Raw genomic sequence first — 24,541 nt, 5'->3', positions numbered from 1 at the left:
ACTGCTCTCTTCAAAGCTGTCAGACAGAGTCGTTTGCGTCTGCAGAGGTGTCTGCTGCTTTGTTATTGTTTACTGTGCCCTGCCCCCAGAGGTGGAGTCTACAGAGACAGGCAGGTTTCCTTGAGCTGCTGTGAGCTCCACCCAGTTGGAGCTTCCCAGCAGCTTTGTTTACCTACTTAAGCCTCAGTAATGGCGGGCGCCCCTCCCCCAGCCTCGCTGCTGCCTTGCTGGTAGATCACAGACTGCTGTGATAGCAATGAGGGAGGCTCCGTGGGTGTGGGACCCTCCCGGCCAGGTGTGGGATATGATCTCCTGGTGTGCCTGTTTGCTTAAAGCGCAGTATTGGGGTGGGAGTTACCCAATTCTCCAGGTGTTGTGTGTCTCAGTTCCCCTGGCTAGGAAAAGGGATTCCCTTCCCCCTTGCGCTTCCCAGGTGAGGCAATGCCTCGCCCTGCTTCAGCTCTCGCTGGTCGGGCTGCAGCGGCTGACCAGTACTGATCCTCCGGCACTCCCCAGTGAGATGAACCCAGTACCTCAGTTGAAAATGCCGAAATCACCGGTCTTCTGTGTCGCTGGCGCTGGGAGTTGGAGACTGGAGCTGCTCCTATTCGGCCATCTTGCTCCGCCCCCGAGATTTTTCATCAACAATCTGACATTCTAATTAAACTCCATGCATTTTTAAAAAGTTTGAATGTATCCACATAAAGTAAAAACAAAAAAAAGTATATAAAGTTGTTTCAACCAACAGATGTGGGGTAATTGCCAGAAGTAAATGAATATCTTGTCACTACCAATTCATTTAGGGATAATTGCTAGAAATAAATGTCTACCTTGTCAATCTGTCACTGCTTGTCACAGTTCTTTCTTTTCCTAAATGAATCACATCTAACACAGAACTGATAAGTAGTAATTGATTTAATCCTCTGAGCAACGCACATCTTCTGTATGACTAAATACGGTTTTTGCACAGTATATTTACTGCACATTTTATTGAGTAACATGAAAATGAGTGCTGAGTTGGCAGCCTAATAATAAATACCCCTAATGTTATCTGAGTTGCTCTCTTGCATTGACAAAAATGGTGATAAATTAGATTGTAACTGAGATAGAGGAAAAAAGAGTATTACTTCTAATGCAGAGATAAATTAACCCTCTATCTCAGCCCTCATTACACACTCCTGCTTTCTGGTCAGCATGCAGATGCAGCCCTGCATCAGAGAGAAGAGCCCAGGGTATTGAGCTGTCACACAGCCCGGCACCCCTGTGGCCGTGCAACTTGAGCCAGGTAAGCGGCTTCCATGGAGAGGTAGGCACTTTACCTTCTTGCACACAGATGGACTTATCACTTGGGATCCAGCCTAGGGTTCCATTAAAATACTTCATACACAGTCTCTTTGTAGCGCCTTTCAGCTTGAATCCGTCTTGGCAGTGAAATCGCGTTACAGAGCCTTCAAAGAAAACCCCTGCACTGGGGGTCCTGAAGCCATTCTCGGGAACGCCGGGGTCAGCACACACTTGAAGGTCATCAAACCCTACATCAACAAAGAGAGGAAAAGGTGCCTGTGAATATGTTCTCCCAATGCCAAGGGCCTTACTACATAAATGGCAGACCCTGCATGATGTTATACGCCTTGGACACTCCAGTTACCCCACCAACAAAGCCAAGGCCGTTTTAGTGCACATTCCACTCTGCTGTTAGCTCTTTGCTCAGAAAAGCACTGAGTAGAGTTTTCTGTTCAATGGCCAAGTTAGCCTTTCAAGGAAGTTACAGTAGGAGGGAGAAGGAAACAGACAAAAAGGATTTCACATGACAAGTGCCATAAAAGATGTACAAAATGCTGAAGAGAGTCGAGGAGGGAAAAGTGGGTGGGAGAGATTCAAGGAGATGGCATCTGAGCCTAGCCTTGAGGAAGGGGTGAAATTTCAAGACAGAACTCTATGCAGGGAGGCATGGGTGGTTTTCTAATGGTGGAAATGGCATGAACAATGAATGGTTGGGGACTGGAAGATGGCAGGGTATGTTTAGGGAGCAACAAGTGGAATGTAGTTATAACCCAGGGTATATGGTAGGGGTGGCTGGGAATGCTCTTCCTCTTTCTCTTACCCCTACTCCTATCTGCCAGGGGAATACTCACTCCTCAAGACCTATTCAAGTTTCTCCTCCACCCGGCTGCCTTTATTAATTCCACTCTCCGCCTGCCTCATCCCTACTTTGTTCCACTGCTGTAGCGTGAACACAGCTCTGTGCTGAATTACCTGCAGAACAGCTGCCTCTCATCCCAGGCTGTAAGTCCTCCAAGAACAAGTCCTGTGACTCCATCTTGACATCCCCAGAATCTACCACTGTGTCCTCTCTATTCAGTGCTCCATACGAATTTGCTGAATGAATAAATGAGGTTGGAGGGCAGCAGCTTGAGGGACTAATTGAAAGAGAGAGAGCCCAGAAGCTCAGGCAGGAGAGCAAGCAAGGGTATGGGTAAGGGGTGATGGGCTGAGAGCAGTGGAGACACAAGGAGGATGCTGGTGTCTGGGACACCTGGGTTCTAGGTTCCCTTTGTCAACTGACTGGATGTTGGAGTGAGGAGGAGACCCAGGAAATTTTGTGCCCAGACAGCTGGGATGAATGCAGATAAGCAAATATGGATGTCATGAGCCACGGCTAGGGCCAAGGAAAAGGGAGGGTCTGCTGTGTGCATAATGCTCCTAATGTGTCCTCACTCTAAATGCTCCAAACTTGGGACACTTGGGTTCCAGGCTCCCTTTTTCAACTGACCAGATGTTGGGCTGAGTGAGGGATCTAAGAGATCTTGTGCCCAGACAGCTTAGATGAAGGCAGATCCCTGAAACAAACACGGATGTCATGAGCCACAGTGAGGGCCAGCGATAAGGGAGAGTCTGCTGTGTGCATAATGCTCTAACCGTGTCCTCAATGGGAGGAATGCAAACTCCAGAACAAGAAACTCCTGAGCCCTACAGAGGCATTCTACTCCATTCTCTTACTCACAAAATCAATAGACAAATCCTTACTGAATGGGTACCAAGAACAAATATACATAACTCTATGTAGATGGGGATTGGTGTGCCCATCCGTCCCCACCCTCAGCACAGCCTGCTAGTGCCAGGTCAGCCTGGACACCGTCAAGATGTGATGGGGAAGTCTCAACCCAGACCTTGGAGACAGTAAGTATCATTGGGGCTCTTGCAAGGTTTACCTGGTTTCCAGGTGATGCCCAGATATTGAACGCATAAGATATCTGGTTTTCTCTAACATACTGCACTTGCAAAAGTTCCTCAGCAGCAGGTGAATTCCCCCACCCCAGCTTTTATGTGCTTGTGTAGGATTCACTGGCTTCCCTCCCCACCTGGCTTATGATGCTAGACCGTCTACCAGTGTTGCTGTGCTGAAAGCCACACAGCACAGGGGGCATGGCACTGGCAGGATGCCCAGAAGTCATTGTTACAGTGCTCACTTTGTGCAGAGGTGACAAAGAATTGGGGGGAGGGAAAAGCCGTTCGAAGGCACGCAGGAGGAGGGCACAGCATCCACATCTGACACTTGTACTTATTAAGTAGGATCAGGTCTGATATTTTACCAAACCGATGATGCTTTTACAAAGGAGACAGCATCCAGCCTTCTCAGCCCCCCTGCTGCCGCTCTGTTGGGATTGAATACTCCAGTAGCAAGAGTTGTGTTGTAGCCCCGCAGAGGGGTATTTGAAAGTCATTAAATGATGGCTGCATGTTTTTAATTTGGGGGAAAGTATTCTAGATTATCAAGTGGTTCCTAAATGACGGATGTCAATCATTTCCTTCCATCTGGAAGGAAAGGCAATCTCATGCCCATTTTATTGCTGCTAGGTTTTCTACCTCAGTACCATCATGAATATTGAAACATGTATTTATGAATATCATGAATATTGAAACATATATTCATGATGGTACTGAGCCATGGGTTTCAGGCTCCCCTTATCAACTGACTGGATGTTGGGGTGAGGAAGAGGTCTAAGACATTTTGTGCCCAGATAGCTGGGATGAAGGCAGATAAGCAAACATGGGTGTCATGGGCCATAGCTAGGGCCAAGAATAAGGGAGGGCCTGCTGTGTACATATATTGAAACATATATTCACGATGCTATTGAGGTGGAAAAATTAGCAGCAGTGGAATTCATGGTATTATGTAGTTTAGAAGGCCTAGAAGCACAGCTATCCAGAGCCCTGAAACCTGGGTAATCTGGATGTTTCTGGCTGTCCATAGGTGAAAGTCATTCTCTCTCACACCAAGTCAAATAGAACCAGTGTCAGCTCTCATAATGTTGGGGTGGGGCACATGTATCAGTCAATGGGTGGCAACAGAAGGGCAAAATGAGTGTGCCATAACAGAGGATGGGAACCTCTGCAAAGCATTGAGTGGGATCCTTGTGAAGAGTAGCCAGAAGGGAGGAAGGGTGCTTGTGGGTGCAGGTTGGAAGGTATGGAGTTGGGAAGCTGCCCAGCACCTGTCAGTAAAGAGGTGGTTCTGCCAGCTGGGGACAGGGTGCCTGCTAGGGGTGGGGCTGTGGGGATAAAGGAAGGGAAAGAGATGGAGGCAGACTGTGGAAACTCTGTGTTAGCTCAGTGTTTGGATTTGATGTGGGAGAGAGGGGCACCAGGGTCAAGACTGAGAGTTTTGAGCAGGGAAGTGATTAGGATCAGATTCGCATTTTAGAATGATCTCTCTGGTGCCCATGTGAAGGACTGATGGCTACAGACCAGGAAAAGGGTGGGAAGATAATCTGAAATGGCTTCCAGGACACCAGTTGCGCCTCAGGGTCATTGGGCAGCTTTATCAAAGGCAGTTTGATCAATTGAGCCTGGATCTCTCTGCATGGGGTGGGGTGGGGCTACTCTTGGACAGCCAGTCTAGCACTTGTCTGAGGGCAGACATTTGAGAACTGCGGAATTTCAAGGCTCGTGCAGTACTCCAGGTGAGTCAGAAACAAGGCAGAGACAGTGGAACCGAGAGGATTACAGAGACATTAAGGACACAGAGTCACAAAACCTGGTGACCTCCTGGATAGGGGAGTGATAGTGGGAGTGAGAGAGAAGAGAGGCATCCAGGATACCTTCCTGGTTCTGGCATCAGTGTCAGGGTAGACAGTGGTGCCATGTGCTCAGATTAACAGAACAAGATGAAGAGTGGGCCCAGGGAGAAGGGGGAAGAGTTCAGTGTGGAGTGTGGTGAGTCTGAGTTCTTGAGGATGCCAGGTATAGATGTCTAGCCATCAGCTGGAGCACGAGCCAGAAGTTCTGCATGCCCTGTGCTGTGCATCCACGTCCAGGCAGCAGTCCAAGGCATGGGTGGGCATGCCCTCCTGGAACTAGCATAGTGTGAAGGGAGGAGCAGCTGAGGACACACAAATAAGGGACACCCAGAAAGCACGATATAGTTTGGCTGTGTCCCCACCCAAATCTCATCTTGAACTGTAGTTCTCATAATCTCCACATGTGATGGGAGGGACCAGGTAGGAAGTAATTGAATTATGGGGTGGTTACCTCCATGCTGTTCTTGTGATAGTGAGTGAGTTCTCATGAGATCTGATGGTTTTATAAGGGACTTTCCCCTCCTTGCTCTGCATTTCTTCTTCCTGCCGCCATGTGAAGAAGGACGTGTTTGCTTTCCCTTCTGCCATGGTTGTGAGTTTCCTGAGGCCACCCTGGTCCTGTGGAACTATGAATCAATGAAACCTCTTTCCTTTATAATTTATCAAGTCTCAGGTACGTCCTTATAGCAGTGTGAGAACGGACTAATATAAAGGGCATGGAAAATCCAGGACCATCAAGAAGAAAGACCTAACCAGTGTTCCCAAAGCAAGGAAAACCATTTCAGGAAGGAAGAAATGGACACGGCCACATCAATGTGACCCATTGGTCAACTAAGTAAAGATCTGAAAGCATCCACTAACTGAAGACAGAGAACACTGGGACCACTGCCCAGGCAGCTGCAGGGACAGGAAAGGACTGTCCCTGGGGAGGAAGCCTGTCTGCCAACATGTGGAGAGGGAATGGTGACACAGTATGTACGAACTGCTCTTTCAGGATACTTAGTGTGAAGAGAAGAACATAGGGAGGCAGCTGCTCACGGACTAGGGTCAAGGGAGGGTTTTTATTATTGTTGTATTAAAATTTTAAGATGAAAGAGATCTGAATGTGTTCTCTACACAGCAGGAAGTAAAACACTGTAAAATAAAAGGCTGTGGATGAAGACAAGTGAGGGGGAGCCAGGTGGGGTAAGTTGTCCCCACCTGAATGTGGGCTGGAAGGTGACCCAGGCCCTGAATAAAGGACTTGTCTCCTACTGAAGCAGGAAGGGAAGTCATGCCAGAACCTCTACCAAGGGAAAGTTTTCCCAATAATGTACTCATCATCCAGGACACAGCTGAAATAGTGTCTCTTCCAGAGAGCTTTCCAAGCTCCCCTGCAGAGTCTGAATAGGAGGTCTCTCTTCTCATCAACGCACCCTGGGCTCACCTCTCTCAGTGTTCCTCACTCTGACCATCATCACTGCTCTACTTAGTGGTCTCCCCCACTGGGCTGTGAACACTGAGCATCTGGCATGTTTGTGTGGTATAAAGCAGACATTCTACAAGTGTTGCTAATGAAGGATAAAGCCAGGGATGGATGGATAGACGGATGGATGGATGGACAGATGGATGAATGGGTGGATACATGGGTGAATGGATAGATGAATAGATGAATGGTTGGCTGGTTGGCTAGGTGAATGGATAAATGGGTAGATGAATAGATGGATAAATGGATGGATGGATGAATGGGTGGATATACGGGTGGATAAATGGGTGGATGGATGGATGGATGAATAGATGAATGGCTGGCTGGATGGGTGAATAGATAAATGGATAGATAGATGAATGGATGCATCGCTAGATGGATGGATGGAGGAATGGATGGATGGATGGGTTGGACTGGATGGGTGGATAAACAGATGGATGGATGGATGGATGGATGGACGGATGGATGGATGGATAGATGGATGGATGGGGCCTCATGCCAACTACCCTGTTGGACCCATCTGGAACCACCTCCACCCACCAAACAGTAACACCAATGGCACTGACAGTCCCAGGAGCTTATGAATTTCACAGACAAGGGAGATGTGAAATGCCCTCCTATAGCACAGACACACTCTCTCCTAATACCCTTTCACCTTTCTCTCTTCTCCCAACCTGAGTAGATTATATTCGTTAATTACTTTTTATAAACTTCTCCCAATCCACAGCTCCAAACACTTCAGGCCTCTTCCTCCCTCTCCAGTATGGGGGGCCAGAGGTGGGTCTATGTGAGGGATTTGACTGAGACATCTAAGTTCCCCAACACACACTTTTTGACCAGTCACCCTCTACTAACAAACAAGGCATGCTGAAAGCTGAGTGCTAGGTACAGACCCCTCAGCTGGTCATATCCCCCACTCTTTGCCATAAAGCTGTTGTCTCTCAGAGAAGGACAGACAATTCAAGGGAGAACTAAAGATCCAGCCCTGAATCCATCAGAAAAATGACTCCTGCACTGATAAATAAATGATGAGAGTTTCATGGAAGTTACAATGTGAGAGCTGCACAATTTCCTCATGAATTTAATTCTGTACTCTTTCTGTGCTTATTCCTTTCCCTTTAAAAGAACATTCCCATGCACTTCCTCTGTTTTCAAGTAAGCATAGTTAACCTCTGACTGTTTCTGTTCCTGACAGCACTGAGGATCAGGAATGCTGCCGGCCATGGGCTCCAACCATTAGCACAGAACAGGGAATTAAGAATAAGTGGTGAAAAGAGAGCCATCAGAAGATAAGATGGTACAAGAAGAAAATATTCTTCATCTTGGTCAACTAATTCCATTGAGCAAGATAGTAATTTTCTAGGGCCTGCCAGAACTTCAAATTCTACTTTTCAAATTATCCCCTAGCAGATCAATTCCCAGCCTGGGTCATTTTTCTGAAGAGCTGTTCTGCTAGTGTCCTTCCATAATGACGATGATCAGCCCCCTCAAATAACATATCCATTAAGGAGTGGGCTGGTGTAGGTGTTAGGGAAGCAGAGTAGAAAATCATTTGTATGCAGGCCCATTCAAATCATCTTATCCTAGGAACCAGTATTCTCAAAGTCCCAACCTATTTCCTTCCCATTCTTCATATTCTGCTCACGCATGAGAACTAAGTAGTCACAGCTTGGAGAAGAGAAAAGAGTTCACAGAATGATTCCAATATGTTTGTTTTTGAGGGGAGTGGGAGGAGAAGAAAACATTCCATTTTAATCAGCCCTTAGAAGTGGCATCCTTTAGTAGTTCTTCCTAAATTTAATTCAGAGTAGAGCACTTATATATATAAGAGATAGCCTTTGTGATGGTTCATTTTATATGTCAGTTTGACTGGGCCACAGGGTGCCCAGACATTAGTCAAACATGATTCTGGATGTATGTGTGAGGGTGTTTCTGGATGAGATGAACACTTGAATTAGTAGACGGAGATAGGCAGATTATCCTCCCTAAGGTGGGTGGGCCTCATCCAATTTGTCCAACGCCTCAATAGAACAAGTGGCTGAGTAAGGGAGAATTCTCTTCTCTCTGCCTGACTGTCTTCAAGGACATGGATCTTCTTCTGCCTTTGGACTTGAGCTCAGACAGGAACTTACATCATTGGCTCTCCTGGGTCTCAGGCCTTTGGACTTAAGCTGGAACTATACTACTGGCTCTCCTGGGTCTCCAAGGAGACATCTATCTGTCCTCCTACTGGTTCTGTTTCTCTGGAGAACCCAGACTCATACAGTTTCCCTAAAATACTAGAGTACTTTACAAATGTGAATGACACATATGCTGAATGTCCCTCACCTAGAGGATGCTCTCTCTCTCTGGATCCCTGAGTTCTGGTAAGCAGTCATCTAGTGGGGAAAGCACCTGGGTCCTGGGCTCAGAGCAGCCCAGGGGCAGGCTCCTGGACTGCAGTACTCCCTGGGGCTGACACACCCTCTCCATTACTGGCATCACCGTCACTGGCACCCATTTCCCTGCCCAGCATTTGTGACCTCTGGAACAAATCAGGGGCAGTATTGTAATTTGGATTCTGCTTTTCAATGAAGGCTGAAATCCCCTCTTTCTTTTCTCCTAACCAAAAACTGTGTGAATAACAGGGATTGAGAGTGCCCCTCTCTTCTCATGCAAAGAAACCCTCAGTTTCTTTATAAAGTCTTGACACTTCTGGTTGGATTACTTTTGACCCTGCTGAAACCCACCCACCACCTTTACTGTGAGCTACATAAGAAGTCTTTAAAAATAATCATAAAAATGAAAGAGGTGTGAAAAGCAATCTTTTGGGTTATTATAACTGAAAAGTCATATTCTAGAGAGGAAGAGTGTATCAAATGTAGCCAAATCAATTTAGAACTAAGGCTGGGTTTCCATTTCTCTGTAAACTGCTATATGAGGCTTTGGAGGAAGAAACAGGATATACACACAAAAATTGATTTTGTATGCACTGACTTAGTGAGAGGGTCCTGGGGCTAGCGAAAAAGGGCATCCCTGTGAAAGTTTAAACAGACGGGCTTGCAAATGCTCACTGGAATCAAGACCAACCCCAAAGCGTGCCCATCCCCCATCCCGAATTGCACTATCAGTCTCACACGGTTGCCATTAAAGCCACTTTAGTGGTCATCTAGTTTGACCCCCCAGAGGAGGACACTGAGGCTGTGAACAACATAAGAAGTCTTTTAAAAGAATCATAAAAATGAAAGGTGTGAAAAGCAATCTTTTGGGTTATTCTAACTGAAAAATCACTCTAACAGCTAAGCATGGGGCTGGGACTAAACTCTGAGGCTTCTGACTTGCAGTCCAACGTTCTTGCTGCTAACAATGTTGTCTCTACTTAGCCTTTTCCTATCATATCTCAGTTTGTGAATGACTCAGATCTTCATGATATTATATAAACTCTTTAGGGAAAGAACAGTTTAAAATGTTTTTGAGTCTTTGTATCTGTTAAAACAGGGCTGAGCAAATAGCAATGCTGTAATATTTAATGATTCTATACAATACAACCCTCATGCTTCCCCCAAAGCCCACACCTCCTAGCACACAGTCTCAGTGTGATGGGGCCCGGGATCCTGACTTGTCACTTAAAACATCCCAGAATCCAGGCAATCAGTTCTCAAACATCTATTGACCACAGCATAGTCTGTACCACATTCCTGGGGATGAATGGTGTTCTTGGGGAGAACACAACCTAAGTCAGATATTGGTTTCATGAAATAGAGTTAGTTCTAGAGACTGGAGTACGTATTGCCCTCAGCAGTAAAATAAAGAGAGAAGGACATGGTAAACTTGAAGAAGTCCCTTCTTGACCCACTTAAGGGCTTTCCCCTCCTTACTTCTAAAAATTCTCATCTAGCTTCCCATAGACTAAGATCTGCCTTTTTCTCATCACCAGCAAAGCAGGTAAATCACCCAACTGGTAAAATATCTCTGTGCATCAATAACCCTTTATGCTGAGGAAGGAATCTTTCTGTCCCATGAGAGGAAAAACTTCAAAAAATCTTGCCTATTTTTAAAGACAAAGTTTAGTCATCTGGGCATGTTAGTAAAGGACACAAACTAAAATGAATCGTGTCGGTTCTGGAGGATCTGTTAATGAGGGGCCTTTTAACCATCTCCTTACTGCCAACACACACCTCACCTTACACCACCTTGAGTTTCCCATCATCTCAAAATCCCTTGCTCTTAGAATGACCTGATATGGTTTGGCTCCATGTGGCCACCCAAATCTCATGTTGAACTATAATCCCCAGTGTTGGAGGTGGGGCCTGGTGGGAGGTGATTGGAACACAGGGCTGGTTTCTAATGGTTTAGCACCATCCCCCAGTGCTGTCTCCTGATAGAGTTCTCACAAGTTGTTTAAAAGTGTGTGGCACCTTCCCCTTTGCTTTCTCTTCCTGCTGCTCCAGCCACGTAAGACGCACCTGCTTCCCCTTTGCCTTCCACCATGATTGTAAGTATCCTGAGGCCTACCCAGAAGCAGAAGCCTATACAGCCTGCAGAACCATGAGCACAATTAAACCTCTTTTCTTTATAAATTACCCAGTCTCAAGTATGTCTTTATAGCAGTGTGAGAACGGACTAATACAGACCTTAACTCATAAATGAACATGTCCAACGATAGCCTGACTTATCCAGAGTAAGACAAATGCCCAGCAACTATTTGAGCTAATATTGTATCTAGACCAAGGCATCAGCAATGAAAAGAAGACGAGGAAAGAGGCAACAATAAGGAAATCATATTAAGCAAAACCTATTAAACAAATAAACCAAGTCTCTAACACTAATATTTCAAAACACAGTGCTCCTGGCTGTTAGTGGTCTGACAACACAGAACTGTCTGGCATGCCAGAAATTTCCAGCCACTTTGCAGTCAACTGTACTTCAGGCTGGTCCATGCTCTTGCCACCAATGTCCATCCTGACGTTGCTTCCAGGTGTGTGTCTGCACCAACAATAGATGGAGGACTCCTCCTGAGCCTAAGTCTAGAGAAGTTTTACATGTTCTGGAGATTCACCCTGAGGCAAGGTCAGGCTCAAAGATTCTGAGGGCCCCCTGCCCCAATGACAGGTAGCTCAGGGGCTGCCAAACATTTTCCAGAAAATGTTACAAAGACTGACTAACCCAGACCCCAGGGCTGCCTGGGAATACCTCAACTGTCAAAGAGATGGAGCAGAAGAAAAGCACACCCAAACTAACCCGCCTCTGAAGGAGACGCCCGTGTGGGCCAGGAGAATAAGAGAATGTCCCAGAACCAGCAGGCACTAGAAACAGCAGGAGATACAGACACACTGTGAAAATTGCAACTAACATCAATAAGGAAATGCGATTGCTTTATAAAAATTCATCGCTTTGCTTAAGTCTAGGAGTTTCAGATCAGCCTCGGCAACATAACAAGACCACATCTCTAAATAAATAAATAAATAAAATTAAAATTATCTGGGCCTGGTGGTATGCTCCCATAGTCCTAGCTACTCAGGAGGCTGAAGTGGGAAGATCACTTGAGCCCAGGAGTTCGAGGCTATCGTGAGCTATGGTCTGATTTTGCCACTACACCCCAGCCTGGGCAGCAGAGCAAGACCCTATCTCAAAAACACCCCCAAAATCATTGATAACACATATGTCCATGACCAGATCATTATTTAGTGTTCCTTGACAGCTGTTCCAGTCTAAACAATCTCTGTTTAGGAAAACTTCAGCTCTTGGTTTTTAAAAAGAAAAGGGAAGGAGAGAAAAGAATTTTAAAAAATAGAGATGAAGAAAGAAAAATTATAATCTGTTTATATATTCACTCCATCAACAAACAGTGCTGGGCACTGGGGGAAGGAGCGGAGAGGCATTCATTGAACCAACAATGGGAACCTGAGGCTTCCAAAGAGTGAGGTTACATCTAGGACATTCAATAGTTTTTTATCTGCAAATTGTGACCTTATAGTAGTATTGAGGGATCTGGCCAGCAGCCCGCAATGCAACGGGGCTCTTTCCTTGTTCCCAGGTGGATCAGCAGGTCGAGAAATAATAGACACACACAAGTTAGTGAAAGCTGGGTCCAGGGGGGTCACCTCCTTCTGGTCCCACGGTACCACCAATGCACGGGATACACCAGCATTTATTATTAAGTTTAGTGAGGGTGGGGGTAGGTTAGTGAGGGATTTAGGGTCGTTTGATTATGAGGTGAGATGGTCACATGGGGATGAAGTAATTCTTTAACATAACATCTGTATGCAGAAGTACAGTATACAGAGATAGGAATTTACAATATAGTGTGTGCATCAGTAATTTCTAACAGAGCCTTAAAACAGAAACACGGTCTTTCCATAACCTATGATTAGTAAGATATTTTAATCAGCAGTAACAGTTGCAGCAAAGGCTGGTTACAAACAATCCACAGAAACAGGATGTGAAGCTAGACAACCAGTTAGACCAGAAATTCTCAGAAGGGAGTATGTCTTAACCCTAAAGAGGCCTAGAAGAGCTGTGGCAAGATGAGGGCGTTTATATCCCTATCTTATCCATATGAACAGGTGCCCCTCATGTATCCATTTATAGGCTCTCCACAAGGGTCTCATTCCATTCCCAGAGCTATGAACATCTGCTTTTCTGGGATAGGAATCCTGATGATGTGAAACCTCCCTGACTGCACGTCCATTCATAGGCTCTCTGCAGGGGGAAGCACATCATGATGTTCCTGGGCACCCATGAGTCTAAGCAAGAGCAAAACCCAACCACCAAATGGGAACACCAAGGATTCTAAGATTTATGCGGAGAGCTTGGAGCAAAAAAAGAGGCTGAAGACAAATTTTCTAATAAGAGACAATACAAAAAATTCAACAAAGAAATCAAAGGTTCCCAAAATTGTCTTGTTTGTGAATTTAGTGCTATGTCATTCCTTAATTCAGTGTATTGTCAGTTACATATTTAAGATATGGGAGGGGAAGTTGATTACTGTTACCATTTATTAGGCTAAATAGATTTTTCACTGCAAAATCAGTACCCCTTGGGAAATACAACAAAAGAAAACCAGAAAGCAAGACTGGGCTAGTTAGTATAGTGATACTTCTGCCATATAGCATGATATACTATTTATTATAGCAAATTTATACCAACAAGGCATACTTAAACTTAGTTTTCTGAAGACATGGGAATGAGTTGGGGGATGCAGAATTCATCTATGTGGGCTGAAGGCTTAGTATCCAGATTCTATTACACAGAAACCACATTGAACACTGCACTCATGATTGTAAACACAGTTGCAACTCTGAATATTTGGATGCTAATCAAATTAGGTAACTCTTGCCTAGAAATAGTGAGAATGCTTTAATGTTTCAAGAAATATTCAGAGATGAATATAAAGTCGGCTATGTCTGAACAAGTAAACGTCACAAAAATAAGTCTTAATAGCATAATTTAGACTTGATTAAAATGGATAAAGACCACAGATGTGGAAGTCATTGCAGTCCCCATTTGATGCCAGAACTGATATTTTCCCCCTCTTGATTTAATTCACTTTGATTACCCAATTATTCCTAAATCCTTTCACTCAGTTTCAGCTCCAATAAAACTGATAACAATGCTAACTCATAATGCGATTTTCACTCCAGTCTCATGAAACTGCTCTATAAAAGCATGCCCAGCAACATCACAAAATTCTTCCAGATTGTGGTATTATATCATGGGAAAACAGAATAAACCTTCATCTATTCAAAATCAAGCAAGCACAGAAAACCACTCATCAGGAAGATCTGAGGATTCACTTCATCAACAGGAAGATGGCGGCAGGAAAGTCTTGCATTTGTAAGTTTTAAGATTATCAATTGTCAAAACATTTGAAGAAGGCACGGATAATTTTTTGGGGGGATAGGGTCTCACTCTGTCACCCAGGCTGGAGTGCAGTGGCACAATCTCAGCTCACTGCAGCCTCCACCTTCTAGGCTCAAGCTATCCTCACACCTCATCCTCTTGAGTAGCTGGGACTACAGGTGTGTGCCACCATGCCTGGATTTTTTTTATATTTTTGGTAGAGACAGAATTTTGTCATATTGCCCAGGCTGGTCTTGAACTCCTGAGCTCAAGCAATCCGCCCATCTTGGCCTCCCAAAGTGCTGGGATTACAGGCATAAGCCAACAGATAATTTTTTTAACTGATTAATATAGTCAAAGATGTGGCTCTTTTCTAAAGCACAACCTTATTGAGTATAATGAAAGCTGCCTGTCTAGCTAGCCCTGTGATGCTAGACAAGTAACTTGATCTTTCTGGGTGTTAATATCTTATCACTACATGAAGCATATGGATGAGTTTTTTTTTTTTTGGGGGGGGTCCCTTCCACTTCTAAATTCTACTGTTTATAGTCTTTTCTTTTTAAATTTATTTTAATTATTTTTATTTTATTTTTATAGAGACAGGATCTCAACATGTTGCCTAGGCTGATCTCTAACTCCAGAAGGTGGCTCCCTCCTTGGCCTCCCAAAGTGCTGGGATTACAGGCATAAGCCACCACATCCAGCCAGCCTTTTCTTGACAAAAATTGGTAAAAACCTCCCAAAGCACAAGCACTTAGACTGAAGCAGCCCAGAAGACAATGCATGGGGCAATCTCAACATGCCTATGGCTATTTGTCTTTTTTTTTGTTTTGTTTCGTTTTTTTTTTATGAAATCAAATTTCCTTTCTTTTCTGTGAGCAGCAGCTTTAGTGCAATACTAAAATATGTTTTCCACATGGATACAACTTCACAGTTTACAATGGGTTTTACATACACAATCTCATTTCATCCATGCAACAACCCCATGAGATCAATGACAGTTTGATAGGATTAGTTCTCACAGTTGCTTTATGAAAATCCAACTGTTAATAGTAACAACTTTCAAACACTCTTTTTTTAGTGATACTGAATATTCCCTCCTCTACATGGCTCATTCGTAAACTAGAGTCCAGATCGCATGTGAGGTTTTCAATCTCTATGCAGATTCTCAAGTGCCACTGGGACTTTTGCGGGGGGACTGGAGATGGGGAGGAAGAACAAGACACTATGTGAAATAGAAGATACTATGGGAAATAGAAAGCGCTGGCTGACTTCAGAGGGTGTGTGCAGGAAGACTATGTTCTTTCATTACCCGGCTTATCTGCAGTGCTTGTGACAGGTGAACCTCAATACACGCTTAGTCAAGTAACAAGATCAGGGCTCTGGGTTTTGTTGTTGTTGTCGTTACTTTGTTTGTTTTAAAGATTAGCTTGAGGAAAATCTTGCTTCTATCACCTTTATAAGTTTATCATAAAAAACTTTCCCAGATGTTCTGGTAGCCACTAGTTCTGTTCTTTCCCCCCATGCTGTCCTTGGACAACAGCAGCTACTTATTGATCAGTTATTGGGATCAGATCCCAATAAAGCAGATAAAGCAGATCCTTTATCTGAATACAGTGGGATAACTTATTTAAATAGTAACATATTTTAAATACAAAGTGTTTTCATCTTTTTTTCAAGGCTATTTAAGTCAAATGGGATTTTTATAGGAAACTTCTGAAAACTATGTGATATGGTTTGGATCTGTATCCCCACCCAAGTCTCATGTTGAACTGTAATCCTCAGTGTTGGAGGTGGGGCCTGGTGGGAGGTGATTGGATCATGGGGTTGGATTTCTCATGAATGGTTCAGCACATCCCCTTAGTGCTGTTCTTGTGATAGTGAGTGAGTTCTCTTGAGATCTGGTTGTTTTAAAGTGTATGGCACCTCCCCCACCCTCTTGTTCCTGCTCCTACCATGGGAGACACCTGCTCCCCAACTTCACTTTCCTCCATGATTGTAAGTTCCCTGAGGCCTCCCCAGAAGCCCAGCAGATGCTAGCATCATGTTTCCTACACAGCCTGCAGACCTGTAAGCTAATAAAACCTCTTTCCTTATAAATTACCCAGTCTCAGGTATTTCTTTATAATAATGCGAGAATGGCCTAATACATTAAGAAATAATATATAAGCATATATGAGCTGAAAGTGTTCAGGAATAATGAAATTACAGAATGTTACTGCTGGATAAAAATCTTAGAATTTACTTAAATAACTTCCCTCATTTTATAGTTGAGAAATTTGAGACCAAAAAATGTAAACAACTGTGCCAGCTCCCACAGCTCTGAGAAGAGGGACTAGAACCTGGGAGCCAGATCCCTAATCTGGGTTTCCTTCTATTCTGAGGGCAGCAAAACAATCCTCTGAGGTGGGCCTACAATACTTTGCCCCCTACTGGAATGGCATCTTGACCTGATGGCACACGTACTTCAGACCACTACCAAAAGTTATCTCCCAGAAAATCACAAAGACCATGAAATATAAAGAATTCCCTCTAAACGAGGATGAAACATAAAGGATTTACTTATAAGGATGATTATATGAACTCATCCAAAAAGACTTGTATAGAGTATGTCATTCTCTGACTATAAAAAATTGGGGAAACATTCTTCTTCTGATGCAGAAAGAGAGTTGTTGTTTTTCTCCCTCTTCTAATCAACCATCTCCAAGCTTAACAGGATAAGACATACAACACAAACAAAAACACCTTGCTGTAACAAACCACAGGGATTCAAAGTAAAATTACAGAGGTAGCATAATTAAATATAAAGAGGCAACCCAGTACACACCCCAACTATCTTGGAGATATCTGCACACCACTACACATGGATCAGCCTCCTTCTTTTGAATGGCTGAGGATAAAAGGAGTGCACTTACACCTGCACTCTGCTGTCTACCTATTCATTATCGGTTATCTTTGTTAGCAGAAGAAAGCTTCTTGTGGGAGAAGCAGAATAGAGGACAGAGACCCTGGAGAGCTTCTCCAGGGATAAGAGGGGAGCAACAGGACCTCTCTAGGTTCTACTCGCAGGTCATAGCACCAGGTTTGAAGTGGTGCTCAGGACTGGGGAGGGGCTACCGTGAGTAGGACTGAGTGCCTAAGGGGCAACCTGAGCCCTCTCAGAATAGGAGTGCCCAAGATGCTGGCTGGATCATATTTAATTTAGAGAAATACAGGACGGTAACATTTCTTGTCTCATTCTCCACACTAAGCATCAATCCTGGTGTGTAAGTTTGGTGTGAACAGGTATGAATCCTGGTGGCAGCTATTCTAGAATACCTGAGGCCTGGATGAAAGGAATTCCTGAGGACAAGATGCATTCTACCAAAAGACTAGTCTTTTTGAATAACATCCTGACATATATTCGACTGGCAGAGACTTTTCTGATCCTATTTTACCACTCATAAATCATGGATAATTTGGTTTCTCCTGTGTGACCTCTGTGCTTAGAGAGTTCCACATCAACTCCACTGGAGTTGTGTCTCTGAATTCTAACATCTGGTTTACTCAAGAACTCCAGCACCGTGGCTGGAGAGGACCAGGGTGTGCCTGGGACTGACAGGTGGGCTTCACTGATGGCCCATTGGTGATAAGTTGGACCTGGACACTTTCAGGTGCAGGCCTGAAAGGGCTGCTCATTTTATCTTACTGAGTCCCATGGTCCTGGAGGGCCATTTCTCTCCCCAAGCTGGACAGCCTTGGGACAGTGCCTTTAACCAGACAGAGAGGTCAGTGACCTGGATGCTGCTCTGTGTGGAAGAACCAGCCTCTGAACCCAGTGCTGTGATATTTACATAAGCACAGCTGTGATGCTATGACCTTGGGCTGCAGCAAGGATGTGGGCCCCCTGCTATCCCTCCACTGGAAAGGCTTTTATAAAATCTCATAGCACCCCGATTCCCAAGCAGGGTCAGACTTTCTCAGGAGCACCTCTTTACGAGGCACCTGAGCCAAAACAATTGCTAACCATCTATTCAGAAACCACTGAAACTATATTTTTGAAGATTCGCTAATTATTAGTGTTAATGATTATGGGACAATTCCCCATATACATGTTAACAAAACAACAACAACAACAAAAGAAACAGTGCAAAAGTGTATATAGCATGATTCTTTTTTGAGTGAATACACAAAAACGATGCGTGCACATGGAAAAAAATGAAAAGAAATATACCTAAATATTAACCATGCTATTTAAGATTGAATGTTGATGGGTGATTTTTCTATTTTTCCTTACACATTTCTGTTTCTTCCAATTTTCTACAATGAACATTCATAATCAAGAAAAAAATGCTATTTTAAAAAATGAACTCTAATGGCACAGAATGTTAAATTGAGGGTGGGCCAGAAATGGCCCACGTGGCCCTCAACAGACACAGTCTCAAAGATTCAAAACAAAGCAATGAGGTGCCTCTAGAGGCATGTGGCACAGAGGACTAGCTGTGTTTTGGTGGGTATTAAATTCCACAGAGGTGCCTGCAAATAACATAATGTCCCTTTAGTGGCCCCCCTAAATCATCTCCCTGCCTGAGGAGTGGCGTTCAGTCTGAGTTTCCCAAGACTCTGAAGGTCTGCAGTGCTGACATGTAGAATGTGTGGGTGTGCTTTATAGCTCTCCTCCCCAAGAGGGTAGCCTGCATGCTGCAAATAAATGGTGTTCACACTAGGCAGGTACCATGAGACGAGGAGAGAAATAACACAGATGGATGCCGAGGAAAAAGCAGCCGTCTGCTCAGGATTGATAATGAATCGTTACATCCTATCTGAAGCTACTTAATTTCCGAAACACTGTTCTATAAATATGCTGTCAATGGAGTTAGTCGGTTTGTAAAGAAAGGAAGTGAATCAGAAATGGGTTGATGAAATACCACCAGTTCCCAAAACAAATATGTTTCTCTCTGGTTTTAGCCTAAACACTACCTGGAGGATAAAAGGAAATGCTACATATGACATTAGTGCTCTCCAGGCAGCCTGTGCTGCTGCTGAACAGCTTTGCTTCCAAATAATGATAATAATACTAATGATGATAATCACAGTCACTAAAGGGCATGGAGGCACTGGCCCTTTTTATCTGCAGATTTCTACCCTAATTTATGGTTTAAGTGGCATGTTACAGTAGTGATGGAGGTAGACGGTGTTTGTGAATAGTCAGATATGGGAATCAACTCATGTAAGATGAGTGCAAGGAACAAATTGCAAACAGATTCTTGTTTATTCAGAAATAGGCTCAGATTTTTTGTTGTTTGTTTTTCTTGCAAAACATTATAAATCCTCAAACCTCTACAACATAGAAGCAAATAAGTCTTCCTTTCTCTAGTGTCAAAATGCAGGCTGTACTATCATTACAGGGCAGAAAACAAAACAGAAAAATCTGTACTGAGAACTTAGGCACAACAGGGGCTTGCATTGTATCTGTCTGTGTCCTTTCATTGCTGAGAGCAGTATAGAACTTTATGCTCTAGGATTCAGCTGTTTGCTGATTTGCTCTAAACTAAATTCATTTTCTAATTTCATCTCTTTGATGTTATTCCAGTGAGAAGCCTGCAGGTAGTACCTCCACCAGGAAGGTATTATTAATTAGCAGCCAACAGGGTGAGCAGAAATCACGTGCTCCATTTGTACAGCTAATGGTTCGGTTCATGAATGGTTCTCAAAATATTTTACACCAGCCAATCTGAAAAAAACATATGATTCTGGTTAAATTTAAGGACTCTTGGATCCTGCAGGCCCAGATATTCATACCTTGAGCAGCCATGCAAATGAGAGCATCATCATTTCAAAGTTCAATAGGAAGAAAATGAAGCAGCTGCTGTTTAATTTTTTATGGAGCCTACAATTTGTCTCATTAGTGGGCAAATAGGATAGGCTAGGAACTAAAAGCTGTCTAGGCCTCAACTCTGCAGGACAGAAAAAAGTGATCTGTATCAAATCACTCAATTGGGCTCTCTGGGGATAGGGTCAGACTGGCTGGTGCTGGGGAAAGGGCGCCTGGCTCTAAATCCTGGCTGCTAGGCAGGTTCCATCACCTCACTGATACATGACCTTTGGCAAATTAGAGAAGCTTCCAGAGCCTCATGACCACATCTAAAAACAGAGGCATGTGGAATTAGCCTGTCCATCTCTCAGAGCTGTGGAGCACCTGGGAGGCAAGAATCCCTGGTGCTTTGAAAACTCCAAAAGGCTGTTCAAATGCAATTTGAGAATGGCCTGGATACCTGGATTGTTAAACTGAGGCCCAAGGGCAGCACATTTGACTGCAATTATGGAGGTACAGCCATGAGGTTGGGCTCCCTCATTCCGAATTCAAGGAAAATCCCTACATTTTCCTCTCTCTCTACTGACGGTGTCACCCATCAGCCAGGGAGGCAGGTGAGGAAAGGGAGGCTAAAACCCATTATGTTTCCTAGGCCATTTCCAGCGTAGGAACACAGTGATGTTACCTGGTAACAAGTCATGGCAACATGCTGATAGAAGTCAAGACACCAAGCAGAGCAAGTCTGGGGAAACAGGCAAGTGGAAAAGAGTAAATATAGCTCCACTACGTAACAAAGAATTTGGCTGGCCTTGTCCCTGCTTCCTGAGTTTTGTCCAACCCTTGGAATTTCCTTATAGAAGTATCTTATTATTCATGGTGAGCCTTGATAGTTTATGCTCACAAGGCGACTGATGGCAATCTCCAGATAGTTTATGCTACAGAGGTGACTCAGGATGGGGGCTGGCCATGCCAGAAAGATCAACCATGTGATTAGAGGGTTGGGGCTTTGAGTCATGTGATATCAGCCTGACCTCTGACAAGGAGAGGGGGCATGCGGATTGAGTCCAACCACGTGGCTGATGACTTAATCAATCATGCCTATGTAATGGAGCCTTGGTAGAAACTCTGGACACCAAAGCTTGGGTGAGCCTAGTGATATACATGGATGTACCAGCAGGGTGATGCATTCAGAGGACATGAAAGATTTGCATGTGGGACCCTCCCAGACCTTACCCTATGTGTGTCTTCTCTGGGCTGGTTCTGATTTGTATCCTTTATATCCTATATATCCTTTATCTTCCTGAGTTCTGCGAGTTGTTCTAGTAAATTATCAAACCTGAGGGGGTAGTAGTGTCAGAGGCATTTGAACTAGGGTGACTCCATCTTGAATAGGAGCTGGGTAAATAAGGCTGAGACCTACTGGACTATAGTATTCCCAGAAGGTTACACATTCTAAGTCACCGGATAAGAAAGGAGATCAGCACAAGGTAAGGTCACAAAAACCTTGCTGATAAAAGGTCAGTAAAGAAGCTGACCAAAACCCACCAAAACCAAGATAGCCATGAAGGTGACCTCTAGTCATCCTCACTGCTCATTACACACTAATTATAAGACATTAATTAGCATGCTAAAAGACACTCCTGCCAGCGCCATGGCAACTTACAAATGCCATGGCAACATCAGCAAGTTACCCTATATGGTCTAAAAAGGGGAGGAACCCTCAGTTCCAGGAATTGCCCACCTCTTTCCGGGAAAACTCACAAATAATCCACCCCTTATTTAGCATATAATTGAGAAATAACCTTAAAAAATAGCAAAACAGCAGCCCTCAGAACTGCTCTGCCTATGGAGTAGCCATTCTTTATTCCTTTACTTTCTTAATAAACTTGCTCTCACTTTACTGTATGGATTTGCCTCGAATTCTCTCTTGCTTAAGATCCAAGAACCCTCTCTTGGGGTCCAGATCAGTAACAGCTTTACCATCATTTAGTTTTGTGACTTTATGCCTGTTACTAAACCTTTTCATCTCCCCAAACTCACTCTGGCAAAAGGGGAAAACAATGCCTGACCCATGGAGTAATGAGCACTGAAGGAAACACCACACCAAGTCCTGGATAAACATTCAGTGAGCAGAAATCTGACCTCAGCGGGGTGGGTGGAGCAGAGCTGAAAGTTATGTAGATCTACAACTTGCATCACATCTAAGACTCAGGGTACGGTGCTCGTTGGTGAGCAGTGATGATGTCATGACCCACAGACCGAGGGAGACATGAGTGGGATAGAAAGATTTCAAAAATAGGAAGATGAGCTGAAAATGCTCCATGATAGGGTTTGACTGTGTCCCCACCCAAATTTCATCTTGGATTGTAGCTCCCATAATTCCCACGTTGTGGGAGGGACCTGGTGGGAGGTCACTGAATCACGGGGGCGGGTCTTTCCCATGCTATTCTCATGATAGTGCATAAGAGATCTCAAGAGAGATCTGATGGTTTATAAAGGGAGTTTTCCTGAACAAGCTCTCTTCTCCTGTCTGCCGCCATGTGAGATGTCCCTTTCACCTTCTGCCATGATTGTGAGGCCTCCCCAGCCACGTGGCACTGTGAGTCCATTAAATGTCTTTCTTTTGTAAATTGCCCAGTCTCAGGTATGTCTTTAACAGAAGCATGAAAATGAAATAATACACTCCAGAAATCTTATCTGAGAGTATTTGATGAGTTCTCTACCTGCTGAGAACTTTCTCCCCTAGAACAAAGGTTGTTTCTTTCAGGCTCTGCCTCAGATGGGAAAGAGGAGGCTGAGGGAGTGGAACTCTGAGACCACCACTTAATTTACGTTTTCTATACTAGAGTTCTATAACCACCTTCGCAAAATGATGACAGTAGAATAAATCTGTCATGGCTGACCCCATCTTGCTTCTAGCCTTACAGGCTGGCTGTCTTTGCTCATTTCCTGGGTGTAAGCCAAGCTACGTTTGGGAGACATTTAGTTTATAGTTTAAATGATAGCGGGTCTTCCCCCAAAGCTCAACTGCCTTTGCAGAGCTAATGAAGGGCCATCAGGTTAGGAGGATGTTAGAAGGTTGAATTCTGCTAAGGTGTAGACGTAAATCATTACCAGCAATTATTTTGGAGGTCAGAAGATACACAACTTCTCTAATTACTCCTGCAGATAACGTCACTATTGCAGAACCTAAGATTGGCCTTTTGAGATGTTTTTTCGGGTTTTTGCATTTCTGACTACCAACGGCTCCACCTGGACCTGCGGACTCCACCAACTGGTCCTGTGGCCCCACCCACAAGTGGACTCCCTGGCCTGCCAAACTATCCTTGAAAAACCCTAGCGTCTGCATTTTCAGAGAGATTGATTTGAGTAATCACTCCATCTTCCATGTAGCACAGCTGGCCTTCTGTCTATTAAACGCTTTCTTTATTGCATTGCCATAGTCTGATTTTGTCTATGCAGGGGGCAGGAAGAATCCATCAGATGGCTACAATTCCAGGTAAAATTCATCTGAAAAAAAAAAATTTCTGCTATTTCTCTTTAAGTTGGTCTCAGAGAACAGATCTGATTACTACGGCAGCTGCTCCTCAATACCTAAGCCTGAGTTTCAAGAATTAGACATTAAAGTTAAAGTGACAAGCCCTTGGGAGGAAGAGACTGCTGATTAGAAGTCTTGATTGCAAGGGAAGGGGATGCTAGACGTATACAGTCTGTCTTAAAAGCCTACACTTAACAATGGCAGGGTTTCAAAAGGTCAAAGAAAAACAGGGCTGATTCTATAGTGTGACTCTAGAAGAAAAGGGGACGCACAAGTGTTGAGAAGCTCTGCCACCCAGGGAAAGTGGCTCAGATGTAAGATCTGCGTACGAAGCCTGCAAGGAAGGGCACCAAGGTGACCAAGGATGCAGAGAGGTGCAGCAGGGGCTTGCAAGGAGAATAACAGGGCAGAAGAGAGGCTGCAACCCAAAATGACTTGGAAAAATCTTAAGCACCCAAAAAAGGTAGGGGGATGGGGATGGAGAGAAACTTCACTGGTGCATTTATCCAGAAATCAGTACCCGGCACAAGGCCAGCCACTTCTGGGGAGAAGTAAGGGAGCATATCTCTCCTTTTTATAGCATTCTGATGGGGGTGCTGAAATAATACTGCCTTGCTGCATCCCATGGCTTGCAGGGTTATCGCTAGGGATGGCTCCTTCAGTCTTCAAGCTCCTCCCCACTCTCCTCCACACTCCTGGCCACATGGGAACCTGGAAGAAGGGGGTTGGAGCAAAGCCGGGACAGACACCAGGCAGGACTGGATGTCTCTCCTCACCCCTGACAACTGCCCCTGGAGAAGCCCATCAATCTGCCTCCTCCTTCTCTGAAGATGAGTCTGTGA

The 24,541-nt window shown here is 44.3% G+C and overlaps 1 protein-coding gene across 3 annotated transcripts in view; it reads right to left on the bottom strand.

The window, feature by feature from the left end:
• Nucleotides 1–24,541, bottom strand: part of SUSD4 (sushi domain containing 4) — a 152,383-nt gene that overhangs the window by 77,363 nt on the left and 50,479 nt on the right. For all 3 annotated transcript variants that reach the window (XM_025388532.1, XM_025388549.1, XM_025388540.1), the window contains one exon: nt 1,320–1,532. In XM_025388532.1, coding sequence (XP_025244317.1) covers nt 1,320–1,532 — 213 coding nt within the window. The remainder of the gene's footprint in view (nt 1–1,319; nt 1,533–24,541) is intronic.

This window comes from Theropithecus gelada, chromosome 1 (genome assembly GCF_003255815.1).
Source record: "Theropithecus gelada isolate Dixy chromosome 1, Tgel_1.0, whole genome shotgun sequence".
In the NCBI taxonomy this organism is placed as follows: Eukaryota; Metazoa; Chordata; class Mammalia; order Primates; family Cercopithecidae; genus Theropithecus; species Theropithecus gelada.
Note: the sequence above shows the minus strand (reverse complement) of the source record. Positions and strands in the feature narration are given on the sequence as shown.